The sequence below is a fragment of the Xenopus laevis genome, chromosome 3S, assembly GCF_017654675.1.
Source record: "Xenopus laevis strain J_2021 chromosome 3S, Xenopus_laevis_v10.1, whole genome shotgun sequence".
NCBI classification, from domain to species: domain Eukaryota; kingdom Metazoa; phylum Chordata; class Amphibia; order Anura; family Pipidae; genus Xenopus; species Xenopus laevis.
The window spans coordinates 61,933,135-61,960,775 of NC_054376.1; the positions used below are offsets into that span (position 1 = coordinate 61,933,135).

At 38.3% G+C, this 27,641-nt stretch overlaps 1 protein-coding gene across 2 annotated transcripts; it reads right to left on the reverse strand.

Moving 5' to 3' along the window:
• Window positions 1-95: 95 nt before the first annotated feature.
• znf592.S (zinc finger protein 592 S homeolog) lies at window positions 96-26,771 on the reverse strand. 2 transcript variants are annotated; one of them, XM_018255632.2, is made up of 9 exons: window positions 25,804-26,771; window positions 17,032-19,300; window positions 14,169-14,347; window positions 12,491-12,667; window positions 12,066-12,225; window positions 10,451-10,711; window positions 8,111-8,220; window positions 7,157-7,310; window positions 96-7,074 (listed from the first exon to the last, which is right to left on the reverse strand). In XM_018255632.2, the coding sequence occupies exons 2-9, from the start codon at window positions 19,264-19,266 to the stop codon at window positions 6,616-6,618; spliced, it is 3,735 nt and encodes a 1,244-aa protein (XP_018111121.1). In that variant the 5' UTR covers window positions 19,267-19,300; window positions 25,804-26,771; the 3' UTR covers window positions 96-6,615. The 2 variants fall into 2 exon arrangements, with proteins under 2 accessions (XP_018111121.1, XP_018111122.1); XM_018255633.2 differs by having other exon boundaries at window positions 25,675-26,771.
• Between the last annotated feature and the right edge of the window lie 870 nt (window positions 26,772-27,641).

A 27,641-nucleotide genomic window follows, 5' to 3' on the forward strand; every position in this document is an offset into this window, starting at 1 on the left:
CTGTATGTATGTGTTAACAGATAATACCCCACTTGGTTGGAAAGAAACATTAATTTTCCAAGTTTATGCACTCATAGGCAGATACAAGACTGTCCCATATTTAAAACTTTTATTTGAAATATCTGGAAGTAAACATACATACATTCCTCAGCAGTTAAATGTGAGGAAAAGACTTTCCATAACATAAAACCTACAAAGACAGTCTACTCTGTACATTCTTCTAAATTACACTGGACATTGTTATAAAAGGGGAAACAAATCTAATTTGCTTGTATCAAAACAAAACGGGCTGATAATACATTTTCTAATATTTAAATGTGACAAGATAAATAGCAATTTCTCTTTTATTAAATTATATACCCATTATGGAGCAATTAAGCGACAGAAGAAATCCTGGCTCAGCACAAACACTGAATCATATTTCAGGTTAAACATATAAAGGTGCAGTGCCACCTAGCAGCATGTTTGGGTTACACTAAAAGAGAACATGCAACCACACAACATATTTAAGTTGGTTTATTTGATTAAACGGTTTCATTGCCAGTGAAGTCTTCAAACTTTTAAAAGCCACCCTGGATTTAAAGGTCAACTAAAATCTTTCATTATCCAATACAGAGTACGAGGTTTAACAAAACATTTTAAGAGTAAAATAAAGGTAGTTTAAAAGAATTGTATAGTGAGTACATGAGAAAAAGAGGAAAGCACTTTTAAACTCAAAGCTTTATTGAATGCATCATTATTAATCGACGCAGATGATGGCCAAGCTTGGTAGAATGTGGAAAGAAGCACTAGCTTTATAAAAATGGTTGGCCTATTGTCCATTTATACTTGTCACCAAACGGCTACAGTGAAAATACACTCTATACTCACTATATACCCTACATTGCCAACCTCGTTTGGTAATGGATACAGAATAATTCTTTGCTCCATTTGCTGATATCGTTCCACCCTAGTGTGGCCCAACACTGTTTTCTAGGTTTCTTCCAAGTGCCGATGAACTTATGTAGAAGAGGTGCATAAACACCATCTGAACTTCCAGTAATAATTATAATGGAAAGCAATGGAAAGTAGCACCTGGGCAGTGACCCATAGCAACCAATCAGTGATTGGTTCTTTTTTTTGGATCTTTTTATCAGTCAGTTGGAAACTTGAAAGCAATGGTCTAATTTGTTGCCATGGGTTACTGCCCAGGTGCAAATGTGCCCACTGTTTATAAATGACCCCCATAGAGTCATGCAATCCCTCGCTCACCTTTTTCCCATTTGGAAACTATGGATTCTGGGACTTAAAATACCTCTGCTTTCCAGAGAATCTGTGCAACACCCACTATGCAAAGTTTAAAATCCCAGAACTCATCACTTGAACAAGGTAATGGAGGGGTTGAATGGCTCTTTCAGCCTACAGGGATTGGGAAATGGTCTGTATGATTTAATCTTTGGAATGAGCTAAAATATACATGCAAATACATTTATATTTATTTCTGGAAGTTCATTTTTATTTAATCCCAACTCAATACTCATGTAAAAAAGAGGGTACAGTTTCCTTTTTGAGTCTTTTCTGTCCTTTATGTGGCTATGGGTTCACAAACATCAACTTGTAATTATCCAGCCTTCTTTGATCATGAAATAACATTAAAACAAATAAGATACAATTAAGTATGTCTTACCAACAGGAAAAATACACTTAAAGAACTTCACAGCCTTCAGTGTGTGCATAAACCTCAAGTATTTATATTTGTGAAAATGTATGCATGTGTGAGAATATCTATACATACAGGTATATATATATATATATATATATATATATATATATATAAATAAAATATATCATATATATATATATATATATATATATACAATTTTCAAAAATATAATATATCTTAACACACTGAAACAAATGGGAAAACAGAACACATAGAAGCATGGGGAAAAGATATATATTGCAAAGTAGAGATAGCAAGTGGCACAGCACCTTTAACAAAACTGATGTGAACGTATATATATTTCTTGTATATTTATATTATATATATTTATATGTATATAGCGATACATAGTCAATATGACTACATTTAAATAAAACAATCTCCAGTGAGTAATTTATAAAATTGCAAAATGGGAGGAGATTGACATTACTGTATCCAGAACAACACTTTTTTCTCCATTCCCCTCTTAAGTGCAAATAGAGGATGCAAGACATTGTAAAATGGGACCTCTTACAATAAGTTTTTGTCAAAAAACCACAACATAGTAGCCGATATTTTTGATATATGTTTGACAGATTGTGACAATTAAATTATGCATCTTAATATTAGGAAACAAAGCATAATAGCAATAGTCTCCAGAAATACAAACCCTGCATTTTGTGCTCAAGCCAGTCTTGCATGCATGCACCTTCATACTTGCACCTCCATTTTCTTACCGTCTATAAAAGTAACATTATACATACATTTTCTCTCTTTTTTTTTTTTATTCTCTAGTCTTTGTTGTGTGTGTTAACAGAAAGCTTAAGGAATTTGGAAGGTTAAAGGTATGAGGTAGAAACTACCTAATTAGTTGTACATCAATGGATCTATTATCGCAAAACAGTCTCATGCATTGCCAGATGTATTCCTTTACATAATACTAATGGAAGCCTTGGTGGTACCATTATATATAATAAATTGGAAAGCTATGTGAAGGAAAAAGTTGGAAAAGTAACCGCAATTTATAGAAGAGGGAGCAGAAAGGAGAGCCATAATACTGTATAAAACCAAGTTCCACAGCCTCTGATTTTACCATTACACACTTAAATGCCCTCCACACACACATTCAATGTTAATAGTTAAAAACACAGAAGCATAACTTAATGTTACTATATCCCCATCCCACATGTACAACCTGACTACCCACTTCTGTTTATCCTTTCTGGGCCCCCTCCCCACCTCAGAGTTATATGAAAAATATGTTACTCTTACTGCAATCAAGACCATGTATGTGTCTCTTTTTCTTCTCTGCACTCACTCCTGCTGGCTCTTCTCAATGTAGCAGTCAGTTCTCTCAGTCCTTGCTACATTTATTTATTTAAGTCAGAATCAGCAGTGGAGAGGATAAAAGCAGTCAGATATATACTGGAAGGACATTCCACTTATGTCACTTTGTGATTTACACATAGGGACAGATTTAATAATGGTCAAATTGAAAACTCGAATTTTCAACAAAAAAATTATGTTCAAAACTGAATTCGATTTTCAAGATTTATCATACTCTGCCCTTTTAGAATTGATTAAGACTATTCATCACCTAAAACCTGACAAATTCATGTTCAAGTCAATGGGAGAAGTCCAGTGACCAATTTGGAGATGTCTGTTGGTAAAATTAGTCCAAGTGTTAGATATTCAATTTTTTTTAATAAACAACCCCCCCCCCATTGAATTTAGAAGAAAATCTAATTTAAAAACTCAAAGAAAAAAACTGCCTCATCATGTACACAGAGAATGGTTCTTGCTTGCACCAAAACAACTTGATGATTCATTTACAGTATTATTGTAAAAGGTGTTAAGGGCTTCTAATGGTCTTGGCAATAACAAAATAACAGTCAATTTCTATCTCACAAGCTTCAATAAATGTCAGATGAAGGGAATATGGAATTCACATGAAACAGGGTATGCAATGGAGGCCAGGAAAGGAATGACAGAGCCATTTGCTCTGCTAAAGGAAGCAGAATAATGTAATCAGAGTATGTATGTTTTACATTCTTGTATGCATGAGTAATTATAATGAAGCCTGGTTACAGTTACAAAATATGTATCCATTAGGTCCTGGAATCAAACTGTATATGTACAGCAAGGATATCTGAAGTCTCACTGGGAAAATATATATATATATATATATATATATATATATATATATTTATATATTATATTTGGAAATGTATGTCAAGGGGAATATTAAACAAGGTGCAAGTGTAACAAAGCAACACAGGCTATTTAGAAATGTTGCCAATATTAAGCAACTGCTAGAGAGAATAATAATTGGCAAACATTATCTATGCCAAAAATGGTACAAATAGTGGTGTAACAGCTAAACATGTTACCTGGTGGTTGGCCAGAGAATTTATTCCAATCCCTTGCTACAGAGCGCAAGATGTGGGAGAAAAATGTCCCAGGCTAAACCACATGCAGCACAATGCTACTAGGAAACACAGCAGATCAGTGGGGACAGATGTACTCACACTTTTAGGTTTGGTTGTCATGGCACACTCCCCTTAGGACAAATACTGAGTTTATTATGCCCTCTCCTGGAGCAGCGCAGCAAGTGAACACATATGGCTTTACAATTGAGTTTTTTACAGGATAAAAAAAGCTTGCATGTTTGTTATTTATAAACGGTTACTTAAAAAACAGCAGTAAATGCTCCTTTATTGGATTTGCAGCTTCTTAATCGGATTTGCTTTTTGGCACACTTCCTATGCCACTTTTTGATTACACCATTCTGTTCAATTAGAAAGGAACGGACTCCTATGGGAGGACACAGAATGCCTAATGAAAAAGAAAAGGAAGCTACTAATCCAGTTAAAGAGCATGTTATGAATAAATAAAAAAGGAAAACCCAAATCCCAAATCAAATTTAAATAAAAACTGTCCTGGCCCCCACAAGCCCAATAGAAAAGTGGTGTCAGTGAATACACAGAAAGTGAGGTGGCTGAGGGATCACACACGCAATTTTCTTTTGCTCGTTTTGACCTAGCAAGTGGCAGAGATGTTGCTCCATCTATCAACACTGCCTAAATTAAAAAAAATCACAAGGTTGGTGTCAGCGACGTAACTTAACTCCCTAGCTCGCATTTATGTTCAATGACTCCCAGTCAGGGTATATGTTTTACCAAATACTTTAACTGGCGTCAGCTAAAATAATCTTGTGTAAGTATTTTATGCTGTAGCCTGGCTGCAGTGTCACCTTAGTAGAGTGAGCAGCACGTTGCAATAAAATAGATTTGCTTCTAAAAGCAGCAGGTTGCAATAACCAATCATATTCTCAGTGTTAAACGGAGGAACTGCACCTCCTTAGTGGTTATAGAAGGCCTAGCTGTGAGTAATGTGGTTAGGCAGCATATATGAACCTTTGTGAACATTTAACTGATCAAGTGAAAAAGTGTGTTGATTGTTTAAAAATAAACACTGCCTGACTACGCTGCTACCAGCCTTGAGAACAATAAAGGATTGTGAAGTGAGGCCATGCTGCCTGCTTCTTTCAAAATCACCTAAAAGTATGTAACTTTAGTTAGATATTAAAATGTCATAAATGCTGTCAGATTTAACGATCACCAAGTCTGGACCTCACTTTTTTTCTCTATATTTTACTGGCCTCCATAAGGAACAAGCTTACTAGATGCTTACTGAACATATTTGTCGGGGAACAGACCAATGAAACAACTTTATGCTCGGTTTTTAACTCAGCTGCGGGTAAACCTAGTAAAAAGGTATGCAGAAGGTTGAAAAAGCAATACAAAACAAAATACTGTTATTAAAAAGCAATGACAAACAAGATTTGTCACCCAAGTGAAATCTATGTAAGCATGAGCACAAAATATATCAAAAATGGCTATCCATTCACAAACATTCGGTTTGCTCCATGTAAAAAACATTGCACGTGCAATCAGGCTTTTTTTATGTAAAAAGATAATTAAGCCAGAACGCTCCATGTAATGTGTGTTACATGGGGTGATCTGTATGCTTGTGAAGGGAAATACATTTTCAGCAAATTTGTCACCTACCATCGAGCAGATTTCCTGCAGGTGAAAAATCATGTGTGCAAATACCATAGAACGAAAGAATTTTAGACTGTTTTGTGTTTTAACACATTTGAATGCAGGGTTTTCTATTTCTTGACAGTTCTTTAATTTAGTAGAGACATATGACAAAGGATAATTATGTTTGCTTTTTTGAGCCTTTAAACATAAAATATGGAAATGCATGCTTACTATGTGTAAAGGAAGAGTCCGCATAGACAGTCAATGTAATCTCAACTGGCTTTTAAATGGGTACATACAATGCTCTCCAGCAGTTGGTAACTGGATCTCCCATGCATCTGTATTAGCAAATGGCTGGCTGATTTTGGCCACAGTTGAAAATCATTAAAGGCTTTTATAAATGTTAATACTGAAATAAAATACATATTGTTGTGTAGGAGATAAATCAAAACTGCATCACTGACCTGCAAAACCTGGCTGTGCTTATTAAGCACTGGAAAATCCTCTATATCACTGTTACAAACTCCTGTGACAGTAAAGGATAATATTGGCTGTGTGTACAAGGAGAATACCAAGAACATTGAATTTGTACAGAGCTGGAATTAAAAAGCATTTCTTTTTTTAAATCTTTGAAGATTAATTTAAATTGGATGGCTGTGTAAGCGTCTGGGTAATATTCAGTTATGCTTCTGTAAAAAGTGTATTATGGTCTGTATATACAAACACAGTACCTTCATTTTTTTTTCCTTTTTTCACTTTAATTTAAATCAACAAACCTCCGGGGTTTTCTGTAAAAATAGTTTTATATTCTCTTTTTAAAAAGTTTTAAACATTTTTTTTCTCTTGGTTTCCAAATGGTGATTTTGTTATACCAGTACAAGTCTGAAGCTACTCAGAATCCTGCTTCTGTTTGTTAGAGGAAATTTCGCCATGAGTTCGGAGATGGGCAGAATACACACTCTCAAGTTCAAATGTTACATTGCACTGGGAACATTCCCATGATTCTTTGAGTTCCTGCTTTACACTCTGAGCCTCCTTGCCTGACGGAGGCTTTGGTTCTGGTTTTACACGACTCTGCTCTTCCTCTTCATCTTTTACCTTGTGCACAATGAAGAGGTGCCTGTTGAGGGATATCTGAGAAGTATAACATAAGCCACAGTGCACACACTGGCATGTAGAGTTGTCAGTTTTGTGTTGGGGTATATGTCTCAGAAATTCTGTGCTGCTATCTGCAGTGAAACCACATTTTGCACACTTATACAGAGCTCTCAGTTTTTTTCCTTCAGGATTCAAAGTATCATTTTCTTCTTTTAGTGCCTCTTTAGCTGTTCTCTTGGGGCGAGATGCCTAGAAACCACAGAGCAAAGAAATAAGTGATAAAGCACTGGAAAAAGTAGAACATGACAAACAAGATGAAGGAAAATTGTACCTTTTCACGTTCCCCACTCTGGGCTGGTGTCTCTCCAATTGATAGGGAATTTGTGGGAAGCTGGGGAAGTTCAGGGTTTTTGATACCATGCATTAGAATTATGTGATTGGCCAACATGGATGGCTTGGCAAATACTGGCTTATCTGTGCAGTAGCTGAAAGACAAAGGATAATACTTTGAGAGAAAAAACATATTCCAAATATTTCTGCTATGTTACAAGTAATTCAAACTATTTTGCTTATCACTACACAGGGAGCGAGACTAAGGTAAGACATGGGACACTTTTCCGCGTTGTACATCAGATGGATGAAAATTAGCTTGTCTTTGGTGGCTCCTATTGATTTGAACGGAAACCTCCAAATGTGCAAGTATGAGAAGTTTCAGCAGCAGGTCCAGGTATTTCCAAATCAAGTGTTTGGAAGATGCACACGTGCACTTCAACTTTCATTTCACCACAGATGAATGACACATGGGGTACTTATCAGCCTCATATAGGTTGCAAAAAAACCCTATATGACACTAACAGAATGATATGAAAAAGACAAAAACAAAGTGCATTTGTATGGATATTTAAAATAAAACAAATTCAGGTTTGGGATCTGTTATCCAGAATGCCATTATTCAGAAAATTCTGAATTACAGAACGGATGCCTCTCAGACTCCATTATAATGAAATAATCAAAATTTTTTAAAATGATTTCCTTTCAAAAAACAGTAGCTTGTACTTGATCTCAACTAAGATATAATTAATCCTTATTGGAAGCAAAACCAGCCCATTGGGTTTATTTAATATGTACATGATTTTCTAGTAGACTTAAGGTATGAAGATCCAAATGACAGAAAGATCAGTTATCCAGAAAAGCCCAGGTCCCAAGCATTCTGGATAACAGGTACCATACCAGTACCAAGAGAGAGAAAACATATACAGAAAAAAATATGCAAATGGCTTCTTACCAGCATGTGTAATCTTTTTTTGTATCATGGTTATTTCGCATGTGTCTTTTTAAGCTGGCAGAAGAATTAAAGGATCGTTCACACAGTCTGCATGGGTACCTCTTCATACACTAAACACAAAAACAAGGAGTATTACATCTGATATGCATTTTATTTACTCTGTGACGTGAATTAGATGCCCATTATAAGCCAGGCCTGACTGCCCAACATCAATGGCCAACTTCACCAATACTCCTGTGGCTGAGTGGAAGCAAACGCCACAATGTTCTAAACATCTAAGGAAACACTCCTCAGAAGAGTAGAGGCTGCTCTAAAAGCAAAATGAGGATCAATTTCATATTAATACACTGTGTTTTGGAAAGAGATATTGGATGGGCAATACGGTCTCTAGTTACCCAGCAACTCGTTACATTGCTCTTTGACATCTATTAATAAAATGAAATGTATATGCATTTAAATATTGTACTTTTACTCTATAGTGGTTGAAATTGTATACTTGCTTTTACTCATGAAGCAACCATTTAAGTTTGTGTATGGGAAATATGTCATTTTAAACACATCTCCATTGTACATTTATTTACATAAGTGTAAAGATATTAACCTCGAAAGTCGCTGCCGTATTCACATTGGATACCAGCTGACTAGTGATGTACGGATTGGATCAATACTGCGGCAAGTGTGTGGGGCGTGACCTTCTATTGCCCCAGTTCTACCTCCGGGCCGTGCACACTTTTCTATATACTCGCACTAGAAGTGCCCCATTCCTTCCGCTATGTCACAGTATTTCCCTCTCTGTCATGTGACAGATCATGTGGCAGGAATACTGGGTGCTAAATTTTCTAAAGAGCACAGTTCTACTGGCTTCTGTAAAAAGTGTTCTGTTCCAGTGAGTGTGGTTGGGGCAGGGTTTCAGGAACACTTGTAATTTTCCCACCCAATATAAACAATTTTATGAAGGATAGGTCATGTCAGACAAATATGATTGCTTTTTATGATTAGGTAAGTAAAATGCTGGATAACGTGGAAGCAGTAGATGTGATCTATTTGGATGTTGCCAAAGCGTTTGATACTGTGCCCCACAAACAACTGCTTTCTAAACTAAGGGTTGTTGGGATTAATGAAGTAGTTTGCACGTGGATAGGAAACTGGCTACATGATCAGGTACAGAGGGTTGTTGTTAATGGTACATTCTCTACTTGGAGTAAGGTTCTTAGTGGGGTCCCTTGGGGCTCTGTGATGGGTCTACTTTCATTTAACTTGTTCAGTTTTTGCAAAGGACTATGCAGCCCAATTCCATCCAGGATGCGGGATCCTTGCAACAGGATCTTGACAAACTGGCAATCTGGGCAGTTAAGTAGTAGATAAGATTCAATGTTGATAAATGTAAAGTCATGCACCTGGGACGTAAAAATATGCAAGTTATTTATATCCTTAATGTCACTGCACTAGGCAAATCCATAATGAAAAAGGGCCCTGGAGTACGTGTAGATAAAAACTTGGCTGTAGCAAGCAACGCCAGTCAACAGCTGTGAGGGCAAACAGAGCCCTGGTAAGGCCCCACCTAGAATATGCCGTACAGTTTTGGTCTCCAGCGCTCAAACAGAACATTATTGCATTAGAGAGGGTCCAGAGAAGGGCAACTAAGACTGGCCTAAGTTGGGGTTTTTCATGCTGGAGAAGAGGCGCTTGAGGGGTGATATGATAACCATGTGTTTCCAGCCGACACATAAGCACCCATTCTAATTAGGGAGGCTCCAGCTAAATATTCAGAAGGGGTTTTTTTTTTTTACGAGAACCATGAAGATGTGGAATTCTCTCCATGAATCAGTCGTCATGACTGAGATATTAGATAGCTTTAAGAAGGTGTTGGGTGGCTTTTTAGCAAGTGAGGGAATACAGGGTTATGAAAGATAGCTCATAGTACAAGTTGATAAAGGGACTGGTCCGATTTCCATCTTGGGAGTCAGGAAGGATTTTTCCCACCTCTGAGGCATATTGGAGAGGCTTCAAATGGGTTGCTTTGCCTTCCTCTGGATCGACTAGCAGTTAGGCAGGTTATATATAGACCTAAAAGGAAGAACTTGATGGACGTGTGTTTTTTCAACCTAACCAATTAAGTTACTATAAGCACATTACTTTTATAATTAAAGATTGTAATGCACTGACACAATCTTCTAAACACTTAGAGGCCAGCCAATATCATTAAAAGGGCACTTGGAATTCTAGATTCAGTACATCCCCTAAAATAATTATCACAAATGGCAAAACAAGTATTTTCTGGATTATAACACACAACGTTAAAAAAAAAAAAATACATTGGCGACATCCCATAAAACATACTTTTCCATGACTTTTCTTCATATGGAACACATAAGTCTCTCTATCCAAGATCCACTCTGAACATTCTCCACAGGTCCAACCCGCCAGTTTCATTTTGTTTTGTGATTCTGAGGCCTCAGACTCTTTCTTGGCTGCTGGAGGAGGCAAGTCACTCTTGGCTTGAGGCTTTGCTGATTTGTCCTCACTTTTCTTTACTGCAGAGTCGGTCTTTTTCATAGAGCCTGATGGTTCCTCAGGAGCTTTAGGAAGGCCATGCACAGCCTATAGTGGGCACCAGACATGTAATACAACAGCAAAGTTTTAAATACATATGTATACGAGTCTGAACAGACATTATTTATACAAACAGGCTACATATCGTCTCACCACATTTTCTAAACTATATTTAAAAAATTATCAGCAATCATCTCTTCCCTTTTAATGACTTTGCACAAAGAACTAAGGGCTTCTGGTTAATGCAAATACAAAAATATTTTCAAGCCTATGTGTTAGTCCTGTAAGGTGGACACATTTGCTGTGAGCTGCAATCAAACACTTATACCTCGAATACAGCGCTGATTGGACTTTTTTGCTTTTAACAAAAGTACACTTGTTGGAATTGTATAGGCATTCTCTACATGCACATTTGAAACTAGTAGTAAAAAAGCTATCATTAAAGGGGAACTATCATGAAAATTTAATATAAGCTTCATCATACTGAAATAAGAAACGTTCTAAGTACAATCAATTAAATATTCTGTACAGTTTCTAAAATAATCAATTTAATCTTCACTATTCCTCTCTCAACATCTGTTTCTCTTCATTCTCTCTTCATGCAGAAGTTGGGTGTCAGATATTCATTGACAGATCCAATATATCTTATAGGGGGGCTGCTTTTGCCTAGATGTATTAGCACTCGCTCTATTAAATTCACCAAAATCCTGTCTCTCTACATGCAGAATTTGTGCAAAAGGAAGATTTTTGTTTGTACTGGAATCAGTTATTTGAATAAGCTCTAATACATCTGCAAGTAAAGTAAGGCCCCCTATAAGATATATTGGATCTAACGGTCAATAAATATCTAACACCCAACTGCTGCATGAAGACAGAATGAAGAGAAATAGATGAGAGAGGAATAGTGAACATAAACTTGAATATTTCAGAAACGGTACAGAATTTGTAATTGATAGTATTAACAAAGTTTCTTATTTCAATATGATGATTTAATATAAAATTTTCGCGATAGTTCCGCTTTAATTTAAAGCAGCTGCATCCTACTCAAAAGGGCTGTTTCATTCCAGTGAATGGAAACCTAAGCCTGAAGGCCAAGATGGCATTTGGATGAGCTTGTTACCGTAAAAAAACCTCAAAACTATAGTAAGATGACTGATAAAGGATTTTAACATTATCAGAATTGCTGTTAGGGGCAGAACATCGGCTGATCTGTTCTTTTCTACTTTATTTATTTGATCAGAATGGTTAGTGGCAGGTCGGGAGACGGGGAAATCTGATCGTGCAATGATTCGTACGATCGGATCTTTGCGTCTATGGCCAGCTTTCCCAATACTGTACCATACTGGTTGGCTTAACCCATGTCTGAAAACTTCAGCTATAGCTGAGGAAATCCATGTCTCACCTTGAGATGCTGCACTAGTAGCTGTTTTTGCATGTATGCAAGCTGGCACTCAGGGCACTTGAAAACGCTCACAAGTAGCGTGTTTGTGTTCTGGTAGAAATGTTGGTGAAGGAGTCTCTTCTTATTGAAGACTGTCTCACAGGAGCACTTATAGATAATTCTACAGAGCAAACAAAAATTAAAATCACCAATATTCACAAAAGACAAGAATACGTCCTGCCGAAAACAGAAGTGTAAATTGGGAAGCTGAAAGAAGAATTATTAATAAGCTAATAAATGCAGAGTGGAGATGAAGTTTATTTGGTAAAAACAAAAATTCAAATATTTATTAGTAAACCAAAAACAGAAATACAGAAGTATAAAAACTGAATAAGAATCCTAGTGAAAGGGAAAGAGTGGAAGTACGAGAAAGGCATGTCACTTACTGTGAGTTCTTGTGGTTTGCAGTCGGATGCTGGGCTGTGATATGCGCAGCTGTACTTTCTGCATTCTTGAAAGCCATGGGGCAGAATGAGCACTTGTGGAACACTTCACAGTGCTTCTCCTGGATATGAGCTTTTAGCATTCCCAGAGACATAAACACCACACCACAGTGTATGCACCTATTAAAAGGGTTTAAGAGAAAAGCTAATTATAGTCTGTGTACAGTATTCAACAAAGGGGTGAAATGGGTCACTGACATCAGAGGTTCATGGCTACTGTCTTATAAAGAAAAGCTAAGGAGATTTTGATTGCTTCACCATATAAAAACAGTTGAACGCATACAAATATTATATAGCTTACACACATTTGTGTAATAAATAAAGTAGGTCCTGTCCACGGAGTTCACAGGCTCCATCTTCTCCAAAGCGGTCTTCTTCCTGGATTAATCGGCATCTTCTGGCGCATGCGCAGTAGGAGCATTTACCGGTACGGATCTACTGCGCATGCGCCGAATGTCACGAAGTAAAATCGGAAAACTTTGCGACTTTTGGCGCATGTGCAGTAGATCCGTACCGGTAAATGCTCCTACTGTGCATGCGCCAAAAACTCTGGTCAAAGCAGGAAGAAGACTGCTCGAGAGAAGATGGCGCCTGTGAACTCCGTGGACAGGACCTGCGCAGAGGGGTGAGTAACAAGTTAGGGGCATTTGCCCAGGGGGACAGCTAGGCCAGGGGGGAGGAGGGAGGGTTTTTGCGCCCAGGGAATTTCCTTCTCCTTTAAGAATCTACTGCGCATGCGCCAAAAGTCACGAAGTTTCCGAAAAAAGAAACCGTAAACTTCGTGACTTTCGGGCGCATGCGCAGTAGATCCTTATCGGTAAATCCCTCTGCTGCGCATGTGCCACCAAACGCAGGCGAATACAGGAAGAAAAGCACACGGGCAAACATGGCTGCCGTGAACTCAACAGGAGAGGAACTGCACGGCGGGTTCAGTTACAAGTTAGGAGCATTTGCCCGGGGGGGGGCAACACAGGGAAGGGGGGGAGTAATTTTAGCGCCGAAGGGGTTGAATTCTCCTTTTAAATCCGTTTAGGCAGTAAGTGCATTAAATAGCATCTTTCACGTCACTGTGCACATAGTGCACATAGTGAATTCAGACAAAAACCATCACAGTGTGCAGTGACATGCAGATGCCATTCAGTTACTGCATAAAGGAATATCAGAGAAAAAAGGCGATATTAGCCTTTTTATTTACTAGCCATAAATGGTAACATTTGAAATTTTCCATGACTGTTTGGCATTTCATTGGGTACCAATTTCATTGGGTAGACCAACTTAAAGAGCAAAATATAGCAAATAAAAAAGGCATCTAGTCAGATGCAAAATACACACACCAATATAAACTTAACTTTGCTTAATTGCAAACATATACTAAAAGTTCAAATATATCTTTATTATAGCCAACATACATTTTTGGATGTTTTGAATTATTTTATCAGTAAATATATTAAATGTGAAAGCTAACGAAAACATGCATTTCGTTTTTTTAAAAGTGTAGGCAGAATGTATTTCCAGCATACGTGTCGACATTTAAAAAAAACTGCATAGGTATATACTGCCCCTTTGAACTGGCAGTTCAAACATTAATCATTTCTCTTTAACATTGAAGGACTGTACCCACCGAAATGCCACCTTGCGTGTGTAGTGCAGACAGTTTTCCTTTACATGAGTCTGGAAATAGGCAGATCTACAGAGCACGCCACACTCTGGGCAACAGTATGGAGATTTGTGTGTGTGAATGCGTTGGTGTGCGCCATAACTGCACTTATTAGGGAGCATCATCTGGCATACCTGGCAAGTCTGTTGGAAATAAAAAGGAAGACTGAGAAATAAGGCTATGGATAAGAATAAAATACCCTGTCTGCCCCCTGTCCTCTATCAACAAATATGCATTAGCCAAAGAACACAAAAAAAAAGTGAAGCAGCTAGGGCGGAATAAAGCCATCAAAGATCATATTTACGACAGGAGATAAACAGACATACTAGACTAAGAGAAGAAATGAAGAAAACACAGGTTAAGCTGCAAAAATTAGGGCAAAAACAACTATTAATATTTACTTCTATAAGCATGCAATCCGTGCACTTAAATGAGAACTAAACCCTAAAAATTAATATGGCTAAAAACATCCTATTTTATATACTAAACTGGTTGCAACAGACTAAAGTTTCAGTTTCTCAATAGCAGCAATGATCCAAACTTATCACAGGGGGTCACCATCTTGGAAAGGGTCTGTGACACTCACTTGCTCAGTGGGTTCTGAGCAGCTGTTGAGAAGCTAAGCTTAGGGGTCTTTGCAAATTATCAAGCAGAAAATGAGGTTCGTCTGTAATATAAACTGATGCTACAATGTGGATTATTAAATTCTGATGCTAATTGCACTGGTTTCTGTGCAGCCATGTAGTAATTATGTGTATTAATTATTAATCAGCCTTATATTGTGACATTTCTATTCTATGTGTACTGTATATCTTGAGATGATCCCTAAGCTCAGTAAGTGACAGCAGCACAGAACATGTGCAGTGAATCAGCAGAAAAGAAGATGGGGAGCTACTGGGGCATCTTTGGAGACACAGATTTTAGTGCTAAAGGGCTGTGGTTGCCTTGGACTGGTACAGAAGCCCAAAACATAATGTACAACATTTCTAGTCTACTTCTTTAGTTAGGCTTTAATTTTCCTTAAAAAACTTAAATAACAATGTAAGTAGAATGTCACTATGAGGTGCCTTAGGTCAACAATTTGATGCAATGGTAGATTGTGAATTCCTAGTGAATATTAGTTTCCCTGTCATTTAAGTGCTGCTTGCATGGCCAAGAAGCAGCTGCCAGTGTAGAAATGTCCTAATCAAGTGTCCTAAGCAATCTTAGGAGAGGGGAATTTTTCCCCCTGCTATAAGGTTATATTGTAATTACCAGAAAATAAAAAGACCTCAAAAGTCACACACATGTATATTTATTTATTTTTCCCTATCATATGTATATTTGATGCATACTTTAAAGGGGTTGTTTACCTTTGAGTTAAGTTTAAAGGGCAACTAAAGTCTAAAATAGAATAATGTTAGAAATGCTGTATTTTGTATACTAAATATAATCATGAACTTACTGCACAGAAGCCCAATTAAACAAATGATTTATGCTTTTAAAGTTGGCGCAGGGGGCTGTCATCTTGTAACTTTGTTAAACATCTTTGCAATACCAAGACTACACACATGCTCAGTGTGGTCTGGGCTTCAGTTGGGAGGTTAAGCTTAGGGATCGTCATAAACAGCACAAGTCAAGTAATATCTGCCAGAAGCCGATACAGGAAGACTGATTAATAATCAGAATATGCACTGGGTCTGCGGATACAAATCTAAACAGTTGTTACAGGGAAAGAAACAAAGCTCCTTGAGTTCTGGGAAGGTGTGGGGGGGGGGGCCTCCTGTTTGAAAGTATGATGGTTTCACTGCACTGCAGTTAGGGACCGTCTGAAGTTTCCTGACTGCAACTGTCAGAGCAAGTAAAATGAAGGGTGAATTTCACTGCATACAGTCAGGTTTCTTATAAAAACGGTAGACATTTTTTAGTTTAAGTATATTGGAGATAGATTCTTTTTCATTAAAGAAAGTAAAAATGGGATTTTATTTTTTTGCCTTTACATCCTATTTAAGTATGATGTAGAGAATATAGAGATCATTCATCACTGTGAGGCATTTTGGATTTTTAAACTAGGTACTAGAAGCCCTGAAGGTATGGATTTAAATGGTTATGATTTATAATTTGTATTTTATGCTTGCTAAAAAATCTGAGGATGGTTTCACCTGTTCAAGTCATTAATAATTACTGCAATGTTCTGTCTATTATTTTTCCTTGGGAGAAGCTATTCAATACACAATTCTGTGTATTTTGTGTCTTTTGATCAGATTGGTCATGTGATATTTTGTATTTGTGTTTTGAATTGAACATCATTTAGCCTATGACGAAGGACTGGAAGGATCATCTTATCCTTATGCACTTTTCTAAAGGTCATTAATAAAGGTGGACTTTTTTTTTTTTAGATATACTTTGGAGGTGAGGTACATTCTTCGTTTATGATGTAGAGAAAGACAATTGGCAATTATATTCATTTTAAATATTCATAGTTTTTGAGTCCAGGCTTTTATTCAGCAGCTCTTCAGTTCGCAATTTCAGCAATGTGGCTGCTAGGGTCCAAATTACCTTAGCAACCATGCACTGCTTTTAATGGACTGGAATATGAATAGGAAATAGCTGAATAGAAAGATGAGTAATAAACTATTGCAATAGCTATATTAATTATACTAATTTGTAGCTTTAAAGATCATTTATTAGACACAGAACAATCACAAGAAATACAGCTAATAGGGGTCATATATTTGAAGAAATGTTCAGCCCTATGCAGATTAAGGCATCTGAATTTTTATCAACTACTACTTTACTAGTGGTAAATATTAAAACATGTTTCAATTGAAATTCAAACTTTACTCACCAGTCCATCTTTTTCCTCAGCTACTCTCTGATAATGTCCTGCTAAACTAGTATAATCCTCTACTTGTTTTGAGCACTCTAGACACTTGAATCCATGGCGTATTAGTCCATATGGGTCTGCAAAAAGAGGCATAGCAGGTGGAGCACAGGAAGAGGCCCCAGACCACACTCCCAGTGAAGCCCCTTGAGATAATGTCCGCTGTTTTGAGGCGGAAGGTTGAGAGGTAAGTGCTGGGGTAAGAAGAGATGGAGCAGACAACATCTGATCTGAGGAGACTGGCTTCATCATGACTTGGGAGCACTGCATGATTAGCCCCTTGCTCTTGTGTTCTCTGGCATGGCTCAGCAAGCTACATTTATTGTAGAACTGAACCATTTTTGAGCACTGGGTACACATCACCTCAATATGAATGCTCCGTCTGCCCTGGTGTTGTGCAAGACTCTTTTCCAGGGCAAATGAGTCACCACACTCCAGACAATTGTAGCCAGAAGCTGGGAGATAGATATTGGAATTAGGAGGTGGGTTAAGATTGGGTGTATAGGTAGGAACTGGGTTGGTGCTGTGTAGAAGTTTATTGAACGCCTCCACAATGACAGGAGCAGCTACTTTTACTTTGTGCACCAAAGGCACAGTCATAGGTGTGGTTTGCCCCTGGGTTGATTTTAAGACTGGAGCCTTTGTGGCTACACAAGAAGTAACACTATTAGGGACTAAATTAAGATTAGCAAGATGCACTGCTTTAGGGAGCAATGTGGTTGGGTTGGATGTTGTCTTAGAAGATTGTGATGGTTTCTTGCACAGTGCTGGATTAGATAGCTTTACTGAACCACTGCCAGGATTTTGAAAACTTTCCTTTCCTTTCTTTTTTTCACCATTGGCATTAGCTAACTGGGGATTTACAATACTAGATCCATGGAGGGTGCTCTTGCCAGTGTTCTTTGCTTTTTCTGGTTCACTTTCAAGTGGATCAGCCTGATTGGTATCATTATGTGATGAGCTTTGAGCCAAAAGGTTCTCTGTAGACTTTACAATATCATCTGATTCAACATCTGGCAAGATTCTGGTCACAGTTCTTTTTATCTCTCCAGACAACATCTTTATTGTCTTTATCCTTACTTTAGGGATAGCAGGCGGGGAGCCTGCACCAACTGATGGAGAGCCCCTGCTACTTGTATCACTACAGACACTCATAGGACTGTCTGGGGGTTTGGTGATCTTCTTAACCCCCTCCAGAGGACTTTTGGGACTCTTGGGTGACTTTGGCATTTTGGGACTTCCCTTAACACCATCTTTCAGTGGGGCTCCTGTATCTTTAGTGATGTTAGAGACATCAGTAGTAACTACAGCAACTTTCTTTGCCTGCAGTGCTACAAGAGCAGCCACACAGGATGACAGTTTTGAATGAGCAGGTTTAATACGTTGGCGAGGAGGTATAGCAGAGGAATCCATTGCTTCTGAAAAACCTCTCTCCTCTTTAACACTATTGTTCTCAGTATCTGTGAATGGAAGGGACCCTCCAATAAAGCTGTCAACCTTATCTTCCTTTGTTTGTTCCTCAGTTTTTCCTTTCTCTGCTTCCTTGCAGTCTGTCCTTTGCTCTTTTTTGCAGTATTCATCAAACATACTAAGTTCTGTTTCTGTTGGCTTTCTCAAAAAATCTACATCCATACAGCCCTCAGCAGGAACATACATGGATGGCTGTGGGAAATATGGAGACTCTGCTTGCTTTTGCTTACTGGGGATTCCATTATCTTTACATGAGTCCTCTGGTTCAGGGCTGGAAATGGGGCTAAACTGTGAAAACGTAGGTAAAGGCTCTGATTTGTGTGTCTCAAGCTTTTCTGTGTAGCCTCTACAACTATCCCCATTGATAAAACTGGCTTCAAATTTCCCATACCCTTGTCCCAAGTTGTTGGACTCTGCTCCAACCTCTGGGCTGCGAAAGCCATTTTGAAGTAGAGTTGGTCCAATGTGGTTCCCTTCTTTTTCAGATGCCTCAAAAGACTCCTGACGGCTCGTGTTTTTAACAATCACACTAACAGCTGGGACATCGGAAGTTTGCATTGACTGAGCCAAGGATAAATTTTCATCCATGCACATTCCTGCTGGTTTAAGATGGTTTTCTGCTTCGTCACTTGTAGACTGAATTGCTTCCTTTGCATCAAGGCTTGTGGCATCTGGAATATCAAAAGCAGCCAGAAGATCATCAAAGTCTGGAGTCTTCATGTCCCCCATGACTGACAGTAGCACTATGAACACTGTATATAATCTGCAATAGAAGAAAATAAGATAAAGTTTCATGGCACAAAGATAAGGAAGATACAGATTTAAAGTTATATGGACACAAGAAAGTAAACCTTTTTTTACATCTACCATCAAATTGACTTTGCAGGCTACTTAAAATGTTGCCATAAAGTATTTGCCCAATGCTTTTTCATTATTTATCTGACTCCCTGTGTTCATCTATGAGGGGGCTGCCATATTTGTGCAGCAGGAGTCTGCAGCAGGAGTCCATTAGCATTAGAAACTTACAAATTATGTATATTAACCTACAAATTATGACTAGTCACTGAATAAAAAAAGTTTCTATACAGGCAGCAACATGCAAAAATTCAAATAGTGAAAATTTTATACCGCAACTGAAAAAAAAAAAAAAAAAAAGATATAAAAAAAAAAAAAACGCAAAATGTCAAAAGGGATTAGTAAATTAATAAATGCTGAATACAACACAGGCCATTATCTTGAGATGTTTTAATCTGAAAACTATTCTACATTAGAAAAGAAACCTAAGAAAAATCTTAATTATATATATATATATATATATATATATATATATATATATATATATATATAAATCCCCATACTTTACTGTAACATGTACAATTTACCTTGTAAAGTTAGTGTAATTTATTTACCAGTAGCACAAAAGAGAAAAAGATTAACCCTTAAAGTTGCACCACCCCATCTTTAAATCCGAGGACTCAAGGAACAATAAAACTTAACTTTTAATAAATAAATTAAAACCGTAAGTCCAGAGGAGCGTTTAAAATAAGGTTAGGGACAGGGAGGCAAAGAACCCGAATTCAAATGGGCAAAAAAGTACACAGCATACAGTGGGTGTTTGGGATGTCAAAGAGTAACCCACGAGCCTACAAATGTAAATACTGGTAAGTCACATACAATCATTTAATCAGCCATAAGTCGGGGTAAACCTTGTATGATGGCTTTTAGGCCTTAAAATATCCACCACCCCTTCACCCTCAAGCACACCCTCCCATAGCCAAAGAGAGAGAAGCCAGTGTATTATGGCTGTATGTCGATTAACCCTGAATTAAATCAGGTAAATTAAATACATAAACTGCCAACCCTGGCATGCGAGTGCTGGTAGGCAGCAGAGTTCAGTTAATAAGCCATAGACTGAGATAGGGATTAACACAAAGCGCAATCAGGTCTGGTGCACCACCCCCTTATTTACCAGCATTCAATACATTTAATTCCAGTATACTGGCCTATAAAAAAATAATAATAATAGCAAAAGCTGGCACGGTGCAAGGTATGATAAATAGTTCAGTTTATATGCTGATTGTTGCTATTATAATGCGCCATTAGTGCAGATTCTCCACATGGCAAATTAATTCAAATTTCAGGTCACGAAGCATAGAGAGACAAGAGAGAGGAGGGTATCAATTCTTGAGACTACAATGGATCAGCAAACCAAACACATAAGGATTTATCAGTGTGAAATTAGAGAAAAACTCATCCATTTTCTATTCATTCCTATGGGATCTTTAGAAGCGCATTTATCAAATAGTAAATTCACCCACGGATAAATACACTTCTAAAAATCCCATAGGAATGAATAGAAAGTAGGTGAGTTGTTCCATGATGAGCTCTAATTTTTACACTTTAATTAATCTTACCCATAAAGTTACCAATTGACTCAGGATCTGGGGTTTTTAGATAACAGATCTTTCTGTAATTTGGATCTACATACTTTAAGTCTACTACAAAATCATTTAAACATTAGATTAACCCAATAGGCTGGTTTTGCTTCCATTACAGATTAAAGGAACAGTAACACGAAAAATTAAGTTTTTTAATGAAAATATAATGTACTGTTGCCCTGCACTGGTAAAACTGGTGTGTTTGCTTCAGAAACTCTACTATATTTTACATAAACAAGCTGCTGTGTAAACATGGGGGCAGCCATTCAAAGCTGAAAAAGGAGAAAAAGCACAGGTTACTTAGCAGATAACAGATGAGCTTTGCAGTATACAATGGGATTCTTCCCATCTGTTATCTACTGTGTATCCTGTGCTTGAATAGCTGCCCCCATGGCTACAGAGCAGCTTGTTTATAAACTATAACACAGTTTTACCAGTGCAGGCCAACAGTACATTATAGTGTCATTCCTAAAAAAAACTTATTTTTTGGTGCTGCTGTTTCTTTAATTATATCTTTGTCTGGATCAAGTACATGGTACCGTTTTATTATTACAGAGGAAAAGGAAATCATTTTTATAAATTTGGATTATATGGATAAAATGGAGTCTATGGGAGATATCCTTTCCGTAATCGTAGCTTTCTGGATAATGGGTTTCTGGACAAGGGATCCCATACCTAAACTACAAATAGAATTTTGTTTCTAAAATGCTCACATATAGATGAAAAATATGCAAAAAAAATGGTTATACTTTTGCCTTGTCACAAACACATATCTTAGTAGCTGATGTGATGTAACTGGCACAGTTTTAAAGGGACACTGTAAAGGGAAACATGTTTTCTTTTCCAAAATGCATCAATCCAGGAGGCTTCTGCACTCAAATCAGTTTTTCAAAAGAGCAAACTGATTTTTTTTTTTTTAGATTTACTTTAGAAATCTCACATGGGGCTAGACATATTGCCAGTTTCCAGGTGCCCCCAGTCTTGCAACTTGTGCTCTGATAAACTTCAGTCACTCTTCACTGCTACACTGCAAGTTGGAGTGATATCACCCCCTGTCTCCCCCCACCCCCAGCAGCCTATTAGCAGAAAAATGGGAAGATAACCAGATAACAGCTCCCTGGTAGATATAAGAACAGCACTCAATAGTAAAAATTCATGTCCCACTGCGACTCCTTCAGTTACATTGAGTAGGAGAAACAATAGCCTGTCAAAAAGCAGTTCCATGAAAGTGCAGCACTGGCACTTTCTGAAATCACATGACCAGGAAAAATCACCTGAGAGGGCTGCCTGCACACCAATATTAAAACGAAAAAAAAATTCCCCCCTGTTGGGTTAGGAATGATATTTTACATGGTAGAGTGAATTATTTGCAGTGTAAACAAGGTAATTTAGAAATATAAACTACTTTATAAAAATCAAGACAGAATCCCTTTAACACTACTTCCTGTTTTTAAGCTCTCTTGGTTTCCACTGACGGATTACCCTGGTTACCAGGCAGATACTTGAGGGGGGGCCACATGGGTCATATCTGTTGCTTTTGAATCTGAGCTGAATGCTAAGGACCAATTACAAACTCACTGAACAGAAATGTACCACGTGGCCCCCCTTCAAGTTGCTGACTAACTCAGAGTTATAGAGCTGAAAAGCAGGAAGTAGTGTTATATTTATGGCTATCTATATTAGAAACATTTTTATTTTGCACAGCCTATTTACACAGTTTTTATTTTCACACTTAACTGTTCCTTTAAGATTTTAAATGAATTGTTCAGTATAAAAATAAAAACTGGGTACATAGATAGGCTGTGCAAAATAAAAAATGTTTCTCATATAGTTAGTTAGGCAAAAATTTTATGTATAAAGACTGGAGTGACTGGATGTCTAACATAATAGCCAGAACAATACTTCCTGCTTTGTAGCTCTCTTGGTTTCCAATGATTGGTTACTAGGCAATCAGGGTGGGGGCACATGGGTCATAACTATTTGCTTTTGAATCTGAGCTGCATGCTGAGGATAAATTGCAAACACACTGAACAGTTATGTCCCATGTGGCCCCCCTTAAAGTCGCCGACTAACTCAGCGTTAGAGAGCTGAAAAGCAGGAAGTAGTGTTCTGTTAAGCCTTTATACATTACAATTTTGGCTAATAAACTATATTAGAAACGTTTTTATTTCACACAGCCTATTTAACCAGTTTTTTTTTTTTTACTCTGAACTGTTCCTTTAAGCGTTAAAAAAAATTGTTAGTTCAAACTAAAAACATACATTATTAAAAAATGAATACCAACTACAAACTGACTCAGAAAACGACTCTCTACATCTGTGAACCCCAACCAGTGGCTCGTGAGCAACATGTTGCTCACCAACCCTTTGGATGTTGCTCCCAGTGGCCAGTGCTTATTTTTTAATTATAGACTTGGAGGCAAGTTTTGGTTGTATAAAAACCAGATGCACTGTCAAACAGTCTCCTATACCCTGTCCACTTAGGGGCTACCAAATAGCCAATCACAGCACTTATTTGGCAACCCCAGAAACTTTATGCATAATTGTGTTGCTCTCCATCTTTTTACATTTTTTTACACGTGGCTCATGGTTTTAATGTAAATAGAATTGCTTTTAAAAGCAGTATATGTCTAGATGTTCAAATTCTATTCACATGTGTTTCTCCTTTTCTAAAACAATCTAGCCAAGCCAAGTGATGAATAGATCCAAATGAGAACTAAATCCTGCTTCAGTTTTCAAGCATTAGACCCAAGCAACAAAAAGTGATTTCAATAGCAATGACATTTAAAAACCACTGACATTTAAATAATGTATGTTCAAAAATTGCTCATAACTACATTTTATTTGACTACATAAAAAATGTTTTTGGTCTAACTAAAACTTCTTTAAGGTCAAGTCTCATTCACTGGGGGGGGGGGGGGGGGTGCCAATATGTTAGTGACCCACGCTGAATATAGAAACACCACTTTAGTTCATATAAACAAGCTGCTTGAGTAGCAATGGTGGAAACTGAAAAAAGGCTATATGGCACAGGTTAAATAGTGGATAACAGATAACACCATTATGTCCTACAGAGCTTATCTGTTATCTGCTGTGTAACCCGAGCTTTTTCTCCTTTGAATGGCTGCCCCCCATTGCTAAACAGCAGCTTATCTATATAAACAATACTAGTGTTTCTGAAGCAAGCACAACAATTTTACTAGTGCAATGCAACACTCCATTATATTTGTATTACTTTAAAACACTTATTCTGTTATGTTAATGTTCCTTTAAGTCCTTGCAATCTGCTTTTCTGTCCTGGACAGCCCATGTGCACAGTAGAGTAGAAGCTAAACTTGGTTAAAAGCTAAACTTGGTTATGGATTTTTGGTGCATGTGCAAAGGATCGCTGGGACAGTGATAGTGTTGTAGTGCTCAAGGTATAGTAACCTGGGCCCATGCACTTTTCAGCACCACCTAGTCTATGATAATTGATTATATTCACTGGAGGGTGCCTAACATTTTGGCACTCCACCACACCGATGCAATTGGATTTGCCCTTTTACATAAGTAAACAATATGCCATTACTGTATGCATTCCAGTAGTGCAGAAGAGACTCAACAGAATATACTACTTATTCTACACAGTACACCAACTAGAAAACAATACTGAACAGGGGCTGTGAATACACAAGCTCTGCATGTTGCAAAAATAGAGCTACCGGCATATTTGACAATTTGCTGTAATTGTCAAATATGATGGTAAAGTTGCCGTTCAGCAACTTTTGGTAGACTGCAGGGCAAAACTCACTTTAATAAGGCCAAACTAGATGGACAAAAACTAGTTTAGCAGGTGATAGCCTCATCGGTTGCTCTGCCAAGGGAGTCTAACGCATCAACGACATAATAAAGCAAAAATATTTTGTTTTATAATTCAAGTTTGCATTTGGTTAATTTGCTGGAATCACATTTACCGGAAAAAACTGTGCTATTTTACACGAGAAAGAAGTATATGCAACTGTAGAAAGCCATGAATGGTATTTCACCCATGTTGATCTTCCTGTGGAAGTTACAATTGTATTCTATAACGTTTATCTTGCATGTAAACATGTGCCCTGTCAACCAGTTTCAGCTTGAACAGCTGCCCCATGGCTACACAGCAACTTATATAAACTGCAGTGTGTGAAGCAAACACACATTTTTCACCACTACAGGGCAACAGTACTTGTCATTTGAATGCAAACAAAGCCCATTTGGCGTTAGTGGCTTTAAACCCCCCACATGCCCTGAGTTACTTTAGGCTGAGCACATAATACAAAAAAATACACAGAAAGCATCCTTGCAGGAAATCTGCAAACAAAACTGAACCCTGCGATGCTTCAGGTTTACTGTATAGCACTAAGCATTTGTGTATAGGTCTGACAAACTTGTGGCACCCTAGGCTTGTATAACTACAACTCTCACCTCCTGTGGCAGCGATGCCTATTATTGCTGTTAAGCAAAAAAAACAAAACAAAAAACAAATGGAGAGGTAGAAATGCCTTCCCATCATACACATACATTATCTGCAGTTTACCTGTGTTTGCTGGCTTATGAAAGTAGTGCCATACTGCAAGGATGCTTTTGCAGCATTACATGAGAGCACTCTGCATAGACTGTAAACCATGCCCTGCCCTCCCCCCATGTAATACTCAGCAGATGTATATGGCCCCAATGCTCACCTCTATAATTGTATGATATGGCCCCTGACACCTGTATTGGCTCCATACACCCCCTCCCCATGTTAACAGCTTTGTTAAAGTCCATACTCCGCCATGAGGGGTCGCCTTACCCAAGCCACACATACTCACCCTGCCTCAAACGGTTCATCGATCACACGACAGCGCCCCAAGGGGCAGCTGGGCCCGGAACCTTTCGGGGGAACCGGGAATCAGCCAGACCTGTAGGCCGGAACCGGAGGAAGCTAACATGGCGGAGGGGGACTGGGCCTTGGGAAGAGGAGGAGCCGTTGGGTAGAAAGGGAGGGGAGGTGGATTTGCGTGAGTAGAATGGCGGTGTAGGCTGGGGGAAAGAGGAAGGGCCAAGCTCTGAAGGCAGAAGTAGGGGTTTCCGGAAGGCAATCTTTGGGGAGGGGAAGGTAAAGATTGGGTCACGTGATAATCATATAACGAAAGTCCCACTTCCCTCTTGTGTTATAATAGTAAAGGGGCAGATAAAGCAGTGAAGGCTGGATTTCAGCTGAGACAGTGTGAGAGGCAGTAGGAGAATTCAGCTCTGTGAATATTCTCTCACTTTTGTGTCCCTGCGCAGGGTTACCTGCTCGAACTGATTAGTGGGGCCGACACATGTATTCCGTGACGCTTATATGCTCTGGCGCAAGCTTTCAGTCCGGCCTGAGACAAATCTGCACCTCACTGAGCGAATTGTTTCACTGTCACTGCAGAGGACCCTTTGGCCGTACAGTGTGTTACCGCCTGGGCGCTTATTCATATGTTTACCCACCATTTATTACTTCTCGGCCGCCGTCCGTACTTTTGGTATGTAAAACTGGCCAGGTGGTGGGTTTGGTGTTTTGGAAAACCCAGCGGGGCTCATAGTCTGGGTAGTTGGATACAATGACTTTACCTAGCACCGTGAGCCTGGACTTTATCCTGCAGCGCTAAAGTAGTGCCCCTCCGGTGCCGCCTCTCATTGTACAATTATTCAATGCCGACAGTGCTGGTATTGGGGAGAAATGCCTTCTCTTCACTTCTTTATTTGTGTGACATCGCAACCCCTCAGAGGGGATTCAAGAGTTTTTGAGTCTTTTGCTCCTCTTCACTTCTGCATGCAAATAAAATGCAGAGGTAAAATATAGTTAAATACAAAGAAGAAAAAAGCAGAGAAAAGATTTCTGGGAGAGAAATAAAGAAGCGTTTAATTGACAAAGAAGGTAGAGGCATCAGAGAGCTAATGGAGCACGTTAGTTTTTTTGGGCCACTAACTTGAATTTTGCTCTGGGACCATGTATAGTATAGCAATTTTGTAACAGTAATAATATGAGAGAATATAACAGTATTGGATTAGCCCTAGACTATTGCCTCTAAAACCAATAGTTCACCTTCCAGTCAGTTAAAACTAAAACTACAGTTTGGGCAGCGTTGTGCTTTTTTTTTTTCCCTGTATGAAAATTGCTATTACCCAACAACTGTTTTGTGGGTTTTTTTTGGCCAAAAACAGAAAATCATACAATCCTATATAAATGAATTCAAACATTGCAATGAGTTTTACCGTTATTTGTAAATGTAATTGGTGTTTGGCACCATCTGTCTGGCTGTTTTCATTCATCACTGTGACTCCTGATACAATGTTGCAGGGTAGCTGATGAGATCTGACTCCTGTTACTTTGTTTTAATGAAACCTGCCATTCAAGTTGAAAAAGGAGAAAAGACACATTTACATAGCAGACAACCGATTAGCTCTAGAATACAGTGCTTCCCCCATGGCTACACAGCATCATGTTTATTTAAACTATAGTAGTCTTGTTAAAACAATCATGCAGCTTTAAGGGTCAGTCCACATAAGCAGATTCAGGGAGATAAGTCGCCCCAGCAACAAATTGCCTCTTCTTCGGGCGACAATCTCCCACAAACTGCCTTCCCCCTGCCCTCCGCTGGCTAAAATGAAATATCACCTGCGGCAATTCACA